This window comes from Myodes glareolus, chromosome 22 (genome assembly GCF_982192425.1).
Source record: "Myodes glareolus chromosome 22, mMyoGla1.1, whole genome shotgun sequence".
Lineage (NCBI taxonomy): Eukaryota > Metazoa > Chordata > Mammalia > Rodentia > Cricetidae > Myodes > Myodes glareolus.
In genome coordinates, this window is record NC_142047.1 from 36625769 (window position 1) to 36637114 (window position 11346).

At 47.0% G+C, this 11346-nt stretch overlaps 1 protein-coding gene across 1 annotated transcript; it reads right to left on the reverse strand.

The window, feature by feature from the left end:
* Positions 1–204: 204 nt before the first annotated feature.
* Positions 205–7984, reverse strand: LOC125402425 (acylcarnitine hydrolase-like). The gene is made up of 13 exons (XM_048437181.3): positions 7795–7984; positions 6982–7192; positions 5755–5896; positions 4958–5091; positions 4618–4876; positions 3758–3856; positions 3396–3536; positions 3186–3266; positions 2445–2589; positions 1962–2099; positions 1512–1584; positions 844–1048; positions 205–469 (listed from the first exon to the last, which is right to left on the reverse strand). The coding sequence occupies exons 1-12, from the start codon at positions 7868–7870 to the stop codon at positions 862–864; spliced, it is 1686 nt and encodes a 561-aa protein (XP_048293138.3). The 5' UTR covers positions 7871–7984; the 3' UTR covers positions 205–469; positions 844–861.
* Between the last annotated feature and the right edge of the window lie 3362 nt (positions 7985–11346).

Below are 11346 nucleotides of genomic sequence, written 5' to 3' on the forward strand. Positions count from 1 at the left end.
AGGGGCGGAAATGGAAACTTTTATAATTTAATAAAATTTACTTTAAAAAAAAAGAAAAAAAATTACAATGACAAAGAAACAAGGACTCTGACCAGGAGAGCTCAAAACTGGTTAGAAGTCATTGTTCTGGGCATCAGATGTTGCTGGGTCCTGGGGCGGTGGGGGGTGGAAAGGTGTGACGTCAATGAACACAGACACAGGGAGTCAGGTAGAAGGCAGACTCATTTATTTAACAACAGGGAACAACATAAATACCTTCCCAGCACCAGGCATTCTGATCCCTTGACAGTTGATATCTCGTGCTCAACTCTCATTGGCTAGGCACGGTCAGGACCTCTGATAGCACCTGTTGCTAGGCACTCAGGAAACACTGTTTAGTAGCTCCTTATTGGCTAGGCACAGACAGGACCTTTGGCAACTCCAGGCAGACTCCAGATTGGCTCCCTTTGGTCTGGTAGGCCTTCACTTCCTACACATATGATATGGGTACTCCTAAGAATCCATATCAACATTTTCCAACATTTCTGCTTCACTTAAAGACTGTTTTGGTCTTAGAGAAGAGGACAGTGAGGATGAGAGGAAGACCGGAAGGGACCTCGTCCCTGTGGAGTGTGAAAAGAAATGGGCACTTTGGGGCTCACACATCCACATCGTTATGGGAGCATTCATTGAGTGGGCCTAACCAAAGATGACCCAACTGGATAGAGTCACATGCAGAAGATTCATGACAAATATAGAAGAATAGACAAGTACAGAGGTTATGTGAGTGTTAGACTCAACCCAGGTTACTCAATACATTTTGGGAACCTCAAGGTGACCCCATCAGCAGGCAACCCCACATACCATTCCTCACACAGGGAGCTAGAGCTCTGTTTGCTTGTCCCAGGCCCCCTGTAGCTCTTGGATCTTCTGGGGCAGAGTCTGGGTCCAGAACTGCAGCTTTCTGGCCTTCAGGGCTCGGCCCACAGCAGGCTGGATGTCCAGCTGCAGGTATTGCTCATCATGGTCCAACATGGGCCAGTAGGGTAGATCCTCACTATTGGGGTTCCTATGGATATGCCAACCAGCATGGAAGAGTGAGGTTACTCTGATTTAAAGACTGATCCCCTGATTTGGGTCAGGGCCGTGGAACGTTAAGGGGTCTGATGTGGCATGTTTCCTGACACAGGGATAGAAACAGTTCTATCCCTGTACCAGGAAACAAATGAGTTTTCTGCTCCACATGAGGGAAGAGAACCTGAACTATTTTATGTCTCTCTCTAAGAGACAAGATCTAAAGAAGAATTCCATAGCACTATGGCCTACCTGCCAGGGTACTGTAAGATGACCAGTGTCTGATAGCTACAAAGAATCCATATAAACATGCTATTGGGAAAAAAACCAAAAAAACAAAAAAAAACCCACTCTATCATTTGATGGAAGATCCATGCTTGCTAAAAAGATCACCGCATAAAAGGGAGCCCTAGATAGGGTCCCACATGTGAAAGGTTGCGAGAGAGCTGTGTTCTCACCCATGTCTTGCAAAGTTGGCCCAGTACTTCATAATCCTCCTGTTCAGTAGCTTTTCCTCCTCAGTGAGGTCTCCTGGAGTCATGAGGAAAAAGATGTTGAAGTCCATGACACCTCACACAACTGCCAGCTCATGCTTCACACTCTCAATTCCAGCTGCTGTCTGACCACAAACTATTGGCTTTGTTACCTCCCTTCTTCACCATACAGTATCCCTGATCCATGCGTGCCTCTCATGGAATTCCTGTCCCAGTGTGCTATCCTCTCCATCACAGGCTAGACTGGGATGGGTCAAGATTCTAATCCTGGTTAATTTTTAGGCTATGATATGGTGCACACATGATTTTATTCTCTCCCAGAGCCTAGGTTTCCTCAAAAGGACTGAGAGCTCAGTAAACCCCAGGGAGTCATCTGTGACCTCATTTACTTTAAGGAAAATAAAGAAGACTCACGTTTCATGCCAAAGGAGAAGGCCCCAAAGACAAAAAGAACCTCATCACCGTGGTCAGCTTTCACATGGGGTGGCCTGACATCCTTTGCAAAACTGGGTTGATGTTGGAACTCATAGAAGTAGACAGGGGCATGGGAACCTAGAGGCAGGTACGAAAGGTGACTTAGTAGCCCCTTACCTGGAGCTCCTCTAATACATATTTTCTGATGATATACCTTAATACAAAGTTACCTAGAATCATAAATGTTAAAGGGGAGAGAAAGTTCTAGGCTGGAGCTCTAGCTGTAGAAAAAATTAAGGCAAAACAGTGCTCATGGCCTTTCCAGCTGGATGGTTATGTCAAGTCAATAGATTATCAGCTCATTTTCTTTTCTGTACCCAGACGGCACTCTCTTTAACTAGACATGAGACCTGGATACTACATGGCCACCCATGATCCACATCTCTGAACTGTTCCCCTAATCCTTGTTACAGATGTACTCACGGTGAAAATGTGCTACTTGGAGTGCAGGGATCACAAACATGAAGTCTCCCATCATCTCCATATACTGTATTTGGAGAGCTTGGGGATCCTTAGTGTCCCCCATGTACTCTTCCATTAGCAGGTCACTACACTCAGGAGGCAGCATCTACAACAAGAAGAGCCGGGAAAATGAGGTTAGTTAGGCATGTTGTTGGTTAGGTATGGGGAGAATAGAGCCTGAGATGAGGTAGGTTATAAAGTAAAAAGCTTCATGCTCTGAGGTCATGCCACACAGAATCACACATGTATACCATAGTGGTTTGAAAGTAATTAGCCCCACAAGTAGTGACACTATTAGGAGGTGTGGCTTTGTTAGAGCAGGTATAGCCTTGTTAGAGAAAGTGTGTCACTGTGGGAGTAGGCTTTGAGGTTTCATATATGATTCAGTCTCACCCAGTGGTTCAGATCACTTGCTGTTGCCTGGGATTCAAGATGTAGGAATCTCTGTTCCTTCTATAGCATCATGTCTGCTTGCACACTGCTATGTCACACCATGAAGATAGTGGACTAAACTCCAGAAACTGTGACCCCTCCCCCAAGTAAAATGTTTTCCTTTATAAGAGATTGTATGGTCATGGTGTCTCTTCACAATAGGAACCCTAACTATAACCCTAACACCTACACTGACCTTTATTAATGGGAATCTCTCTGAGAAGGGATAGGAGGGACCTCTCTATTTGGACAGGACCAGAGGTATCTCACCATTTGTTCTGCTGTATTCTTCAGAACATCCTGCAGGTTCTCTCTAGTTATTTCCTTTATTGTCTTAGCAGAGCCCATGACCTGGGAGGCAGAAGACACTGATAAGTGTGAGATCTGATGGGCTTGGATTAAAGCATTAAAGATGTACTGAGTTTCCACTGCTTAGTATAAGCGTCTCCAGGCTCCCAAAGAATTGAAACTGAGACTCACCATGGGAATGATCAAACCATACTCATCACTGTTGACACCAATGATGCTGGGAGCAGGGCGAAAACCCACAGAATCCAACAACTCTCGGGGATGCCTGGGTAGGAAAACCCCATCTACCACAGCAGGGATGATCTTGAAGACCTAAGGGGCATTAAAATCAATGCTGAAGGTCAATGAAATACATATGCTGATCCACTGAGCTGCCACCACTATTTTCTCATTCTCACTAGTTTCAGGGTACTCTGTTCACTCTGGAAGAGAATTTACATCTAGAACAGTATGTCTTGGTGTCCATATTGTACACAGAAGTAAAAAAAACACAAAGAGTGACCAGATCCTTCCAGACACACAATTATACAAACCTTATTAATGACCAGAATCTCTGCTTCACTCTTGCCTCTCAGACAGCGCACCAGACCCTCTGAGTCCGTGGTCTCACATCCAGACAGATTTGCCACCATCTGTAGACGAAATAAAGAAGGGAAAGAGCTTTCTCAATTCCAACTAGATGAGATTGCATCTAATCCTCACGCTTACTGTGTGTTGTGTGTTGATCGGAATAAGTATAAGTTCATTCCCTTTGTCAAAGGTGACAGGTACTAAGCGGTCCCCTTCCAGCCTGTATATTTGTTCTTTTCGTTTAGAGTAGTTTTATTTTTCCACCCATCTGTCTGTGTTCTGTGTATAAGAGAAGAATAAATGTGCCAGCATTTGTATGTGAATGTTAGAGAACAAAGTTCCCTTTCTTCAAAGACACCCGCACCTTTCTTTCAGACAGGGTACATTCTTCTTCTGCTCCTACACTAGCTGAGCTGCTATGTGAACATCCATAGATTCCCTAGTCTCTGGTTCCCACCCGACCACAGGAATATTGGAACTGCAGGCACATGTTACCAGGTCCAGTCCTTTGTGAGTTATGGGAATTTGAACTTAGGTACTCGAGCTTGCTCTCCAAGCACTTAAAAAACCCACTAGACCATCTCCCAAGTGCATGTTTATTTTGTCAATGAAGGAAGCTGCTACGAGCAGGTTGCTGGTCAGATAACATACTCACCCTGTATGAAGTAGATGGAAGTAGACGCTAACCCCTGAGTTTCTGAGAAATTACTGGAAAGAAACTATTTCCCAGGTCCTTATTTTCCCCCACTGAACAGGATAATAGAGTTCCAGAAGATGAAGGCTGAGAGGGTAGACTCAGTCTATGGTGGTTGAGGACACTCACAGTGTAGACCCTCTCATGGGTGTCAGAGATAAGGTCAGGAAGCAGGGTCACTCCACTCTGCATGATGGCTCTGTGGAAGAGTCCTTTGGACATGGGGGACACAACATGTGAAGACACACTTGTTCCTCCTGCTGACTCGCCAAAGATAGTGACAAGGTCAGGGTTGCCTCCAAAGTGGGCGATGTTCTGCTGGACCCAGCGCAGGGCAGCCACTTGGTCCAGGTAGCCCCAGTTGCCTCTGGCGTGCTGGTCTCCAGTGCTGAGAAGTGGAAGGGACATGGATCAAAGGAATGTCCAGGTTCTTCTCAGCTACCATTGACCCAACCAGCCCTAGTCTCACCTGAAGAATCCCAGGACACCCAAGCGGTACTGGATAGTGACCACCACCACATCCTCAATGGCTGCCAGCGTGGAGCCATCATACATGGAAGCCATTCCTACAACCAGTGCACCACCATGGATCCACACCATCACCTGATTAAGTCAAAAGAGATGCCAGGAAGCTGCTAGGCAGTGTAAGCTCTGCAGGATTACTTACTGGAATATCACCTGCTGTGCCGCTGTGCAGCTACACAAATACATGCAAATCCTCAGGACTTCAGGGCCTCAGTCATAGACAGGGTCCTCTAGTAGCCCCATTAGGACATTTCTAATCCCCATTCCCACCATGTATTCACTTTAAATTAATGGCTCTATGTATATACTAATGTAATCATTATTCAGACTCCTAATAGTGGAGCAAAGAGGGGTGGGTGTCTCCATGGATAGCTCTTCAGATTCAAAATGGAAAGGATCATCAACTCTCATTGGTAGAACAGATAATCCAAAAGTAGAAATGGGTGACCTCAAGGTTGAGGCTTGATGAGGTCAGTGGTTCCACGGGGCTTGGGTTGTAGAATGAGTCCTCTAGCTTTTTTATAAAAGAGATAGAGCCTTTGATTGCTCAGCGCTCTAATGCCCTGTGTCCCATATCTAGGTTCCAGCTTTTTAGTGTGACCGAGAATGTCGTCTTTGGCCCAAATAGGACAGGGCTTTTCATAAGAGTTCACTCTGCAGTGGAGCTCAGGTTGCTTCTGTCCCTTCTAATCATCTTGAAAACCATGCCCTCTCTCAAGCTGACCATGTCCTGTCACTCACAGGCAGGTTAGAGCCCTCATGGGCAAGAGCTGGTGTGTAGATGTTGAGATACAGGCAGTCCTCAGACATAGAGATGGGAGGCAGGGTCAGTTTCATGTCCTTCAGACCCTCTGAATTCATCATCTCAAGGTTTTGCAGACACCTGATAGAAATAGTAGACAGATATTCCAAGAAATATATGGTGGTCAAAAGCAAATGTGATTCTGAATCTTTTCTCAGCTGTTATTCCCCCAAGATGCCCTGTTAACACATTATCTCTCTAAAGTCTCTTCCCACCGAGGTAATGGTCACAGGTCAATTCCCTTGAAAGATGGGATGGAGTGAGATTGCAAGAGAGTACTCCAGTTGGGTAGGAACTAGATGTTATTCTTTCTGAGTCTGGGATATAGAGACTTCTAGGTGTCTTTATGGAATGATTTATTATGTGGTGACATTCACTGGAAAAATGACCTGAACATTAGCACGCATGCAAGCATTTTCTACTCTCTGTTCCTGGTTATGGATGGGATGTGATCAGCCCCTTCAATTTGCCTTCACTGTGAATTCCAGCATGTAATGGATTGTGATCTGGAGCCGTTAATAGTAACGTTCTCTCCTAAGTTGCTTTTGTTGCTAATTTATTGCAGGAACAGAAAACAAACTTAGATTGCAATATTGGAGTTTTGCACTCCACAGGCACTAGAGGAATCAGGGCAGTGAGAAATCCTTCATCCCATGTACAGACTCTCAAGGAAGATCTTGTTCCTATGCTGTCTTCAGAGCGAATTAGTCACATATTCTTGTTCCTTGGTCAATGTTGCTTGGCCCTATAGGTTGTCACAGTGACTATGAGGACGGGGTTAGCAAGTATCCATCTTGCTGTACACCTCATGACTTGAAGTAAATTGTACTGGATTCAGGGTGTCCTCTGCTTAATAGGTCACATAAATCATACCTAGCAATCCCTCTCATTGTGGCAGAGAACACTGGTCTTAATTTGAATCTGTGAACAATTTTATCTTTGTTCTTCTCTATCGTACATGCATCTAACTCATATGGGTGCTAAGCTCCGATGCAGGAGACTGGCAAGGTTGTTCTACTCAGCGTTAGCATATGTGTTAGAAAAATGCATGGCGGACTCCCCACACTGGGAGGGAAATGTTATGGAGCTGAGATGGAGGAAAGACTTCAGCATGACTCAGAGCTCAGAGCAAATGTTCACCCCAGGGCCAGATGTCCAGAACTTACATGACTGGATGTGAGGTCCCATCTCTCACACCACTCCACGGTTCAGGGGCCTCAGGGGGTGCAAAGCGCAGTGGTCCTACAGGTGGCTTGGCAAAGGGAATTCCCAGGAAGCTGTGGACACCAACTTTGGTGTCAGTCACATGGACAAGGCTGCCTCGGACCTGGCCTGTGTGTGTGTTTCTGATGGGGCTGGCCTCTGAGGAGTCCTGACCTGGGTGGAGAGATGGCATCAGGGTTAGTTTTGTGCAATCAGCTACCAGCAGATTATGGAAGTTCCCATCTCACTGTTACCGGGGCACACGGGATGTGAACTGTGTAGTGAGTGTGGGCGCAGGAGCTTCCCTATCCCTCAGGGCCTGAAATCTTTCCTATTACCCCTTGGAAGGTTGTCAGAACATTTTCCTGGCCAAAGGGGTCACATGATCTCAGGCATTTGGGCAAATGTATTTGTGATGATTGTCACTCTTATCCAAAGGTCACTAGTAGCTGCCACCGTAGCCAGGCACTGGGGGGAAAATGCCTTCTGCTCCCTTTTCCTTGAATTGTCTAGATCTCTCCAGAGCTCCTGACACTGAACTGCCTCCTCACTACGGAGTGATATTAAACACCTCTGGCCCTCTGTGTGCTAGTGGGCCCACAAAATCTGTGGACTTTGACCAGGGGATTGGGAGGCCCAAGTTTTCCACAGTTTTATATATCATTTCCATCACCCGTCCTTCCCCCACCTTTTCTCTCAGAAGTTCAGCCTCTGACATGCAGACTGTGGCAGCTCTGACTCTAATCATTTCCCATTGGCAGCTTAGTGAGCCTCACCCTGCACACGGAGGAGGAGGAACAGGAGCCCAAAGACCACAGCGTTCAGCCATCTATGAAGCTGGTTCAGTGACATGATCAGCTCTCAGGCCTGAGTCGGTGCTGCTATGTAGGACGACCACGTTTGACGAACAGGAAGCAGACAGAATCTGTGGGTCTTCTCCAGGCAGAAATTTAAACCCAAAGGAAGTAGGAGGGACCTTGGTGTGGAGGGGCAAAGTTCTCATTGCTGGACAACTGAATAGTCAGAAGCAACAGGAACCAATGTCCAGGAGGCAGGGCAAAGTTACCTCTGCTGTTTCCATTTTCTCTCTGATCTTCTAGAAAGGCACAGTGTGGATTCTGAAGCTTTTCTGGGACACCAGGAGTCCTGTCCTCACACATGGATAGAAAGCTGTAACAGGAGAGACAGAGGACTTCTGTGAGTAGGGACACACTCAAGATGTCACAGGAGAGACAGAGGGCTTCTGTGAGTAGGGACACACTCAAGATGACACAGACAGACAGGGGGCTTCTGTGAGTAGGGACATATTCAAGATGTCATAGGGAAGACAGGCAGATGCAGGAGCTCTGAGTGTGAATGACAGAAGGAATCTTCCCCCTGGCAAAAGTGGTGAACAAAGGGAATAATTTGGTCATAGGTAGAGGGCTGTACAGGTTCCGGGGTCAAGGAACACAGAACACACCCTCTGAAATAACAGAGAAAATGCTTTGGGGAAGCAAAAGGCATAGAAGACAATTTGGCATCATCAAGAAAGACAAAATACAAGACACTTTAAATTGGTGGGTGTGAAATGGTTAAGTACAACACTAATAAAGAGAGGTCTACGAGCTGAAATAAATGAAAGCCAATCACAGGGAACATAGAGAAGAGATACTATTGTTCAGGAGAGTTTGTGGAAAACAGGAAGACACTCCCACACATGGAGAAGCCATCAGTCAGGGTGCCAGGGACAGGGATGCATTCTGCTAGACAAGCCTGTGCCTCCGTACCTCCCCCACCTCACACCCTTGACAGACAGCAAAAGATCTTCACTCTCCCTACAGGAACTGATCTCTGATACAGGAGACTGGCAAAGTTGTTCTGTTAGAAGCCTTTAGTCATGTATCTGAAAATGCACAGTCGACTGCACATCCCAGACAGAAAACTTCTATTAGGTTGAGATGAGGGAAGCCCCTCATTCTGGCTCAGAGCTCAGAGCACATTCTCACCTCGGGGCCTGAAGTCCTTTGGGCTCCAAATCTTACATGGCTGGATAGGAGGTCCCATCTGTCCCACTACTCCATGGTTCAGGAACCTCTCGGGATCAAAAGCACAGTGGTCCTACAGGTGGCTTGGCAGAGGGAATTCCAAGGAAGGTGTGAACATCAAGTGTGGTGCCTTTCACAATGACAGGGCTTCCTCTAACCTGGCCTGTGTGTGTTCCTCGTGGGGCTGGCTGAGTCCAGGCCTGTGGGTGGAGAGATGCCCAGGCAGCTGCCACCACACTGCTGTTTCTCACCTCATTTCACTGGGATACATGGGGAAGGGAATCCGGGGTGTCTGGGTTCAACTGTGGGTTGTGGAGGTAGGAGTTCTTTCCTTCCTTCCTCCCTCCCTTTCCTTTCTTTTTCCTTTTCTTCCTTCCCTCTCTCCCTCCCTTCCCTTTTTTTTGTTTTGTGTGGCAACCTGGTAGGAATCAGCTGGGGATACCTAGGAGGGGGCGCTGAGGCTAAAGAAATATTAGATTAAGAGAAGTGGAGACAGAAAGCATAGGTTAGACTGGGAGGAGCAAAGGTTAATACCAAACAGCCCCGAGTTTATTTCTCAGCCAGCTTGTATACTAATTACAGGTGAAAGTCAGAACTAGGGCAGTCCAGTCAGCTGACCACCTCCCCGCACTGTCCTAGGGAGGAAGCTCACGCAGGTGCACTCTCGTGCAGCTAAGCAGCTTCTAGTCTCTAATGAGGAGTGCCCCTGGCTGGCATACCCCAGCCCAAATCTTAACAGAAAAATGTGCTCTTTCATCTGGGCAAAAATACTCTTTCTATGGGTTAACACAGATGTTACTCACAGTCCTCAAGGTTACTGGAAAAAGCAGAGCAGGGACGCTTGAACTCAAATGACTTCTTTAAGTCAGTCACGACTCCAGATGGAAACTGAGCCACATGTGGGCTACCACAGTTTTGTTTTGTTTTTCCAGGCAGAGGTTCTCCACACAGCCTTGGCTGTCCTGGAATCAGCTCTGTAGACCAGGCTGGCCTCAAGTCAGAGAATTCTTCCTGACTCTGCCCGCCCCCAGCCCCGAGAGCTGGGATTAAAGTTGTGTGCATCTACTGACTCGCTAAGGCAGCAGCTTCTTTCCCCCCCTCCCCCATGCACCACCATGAGACCAGGAAGAGTACTCCTGCCCCTTTTAGTGGTGTCTGTTCACATCTCTGGCCAACAAAGAGACATCCTCAGAGACACTTGGCGGCATGAATGTATTATTTTCACTATTATTCAGAGTTCTGTAGCAGCTACACACACGCACAGAGGAAAGAAATGTTCCCTTTGTTCTTTCCCTTAATACTCAGGTCTGCTGCTGCTCAGACCTCCTTACACTGGAGTGGCTTTTATAGTATGGAGTGTCACAGATTGAGAGAGTTCAGAATGTGACCATTACAGGGATCTTAGGATGTACATGGACCTCTTAAGTCGCATCCCCTATTCACTCCACCTCCATAATTTGCTTTTGCTTTGGTTTTTCAGACCAATAATCTATGGACCAGCTTCCTCCTTGATGCTTTTCTGTTTTTCCTAGCATGACACAGCCATGTCTTTTCCTATTAAAGATTCCTGTTGTTTGCATGGTGTAGGGGCTCTAAGGCACTCTTGTCCAGTCTGTGGTCCCAGTTGTAACTGGAAGCTGATTTCCCTACATTAAGCACCTTGACCAAAGGCACTGATTAGCTGTGGGGCTAAGAAGTCTTTAGCGTCTCCTTTTTCAGGAGGAAGGAACTGGCTTCTTCAGGTGTCCCAGGCTTCCTGCTGCCTCTTCTTGAACAAGATTTTCCCAGCTTAGCTGGTGTGCTGGTTTAATGAGAATGGCCCCTAGAGACTCATGTGTTTGATTGTTTGCTTCCCAGTTGGAAGACTTTAGAAAAGATTAGGAGGCGTGGCCTTGTTGGGGGAGGTGTGTCCCTGGAGTTGGGGTTTGACGTCTCAGAAGCCCACACTAGGTCCAGGCTAACTGTCTGCCTCCTGCTGGTGGATCAGGGTATAAACTCTCAGCCACTGCTCCAGAGCTGTGCCTGCTGCCTGCTGCCTGCTGCCTGCTGCCTGCTGCCCGCCAGGAAGGTGGCCCTGGACTCATCCTCTGAAACTGGAAGGAAGCCCCCAATGCAATGCTTTCTATTACAAGGTGTCGTGGCCATGGTGTCCTCCACTGCAACAGAGCAGTGACTGAGACAGCTGGGGGAGGGTGGAGCCCGTGGGCTTTGTTACTCTCTGCACCTTCATCCAGACCCTGTGTTGGTAATTGCCAAGGCCACAGCAGGTGTGCGGAATGAAGACACTCAGGTACATTTCAT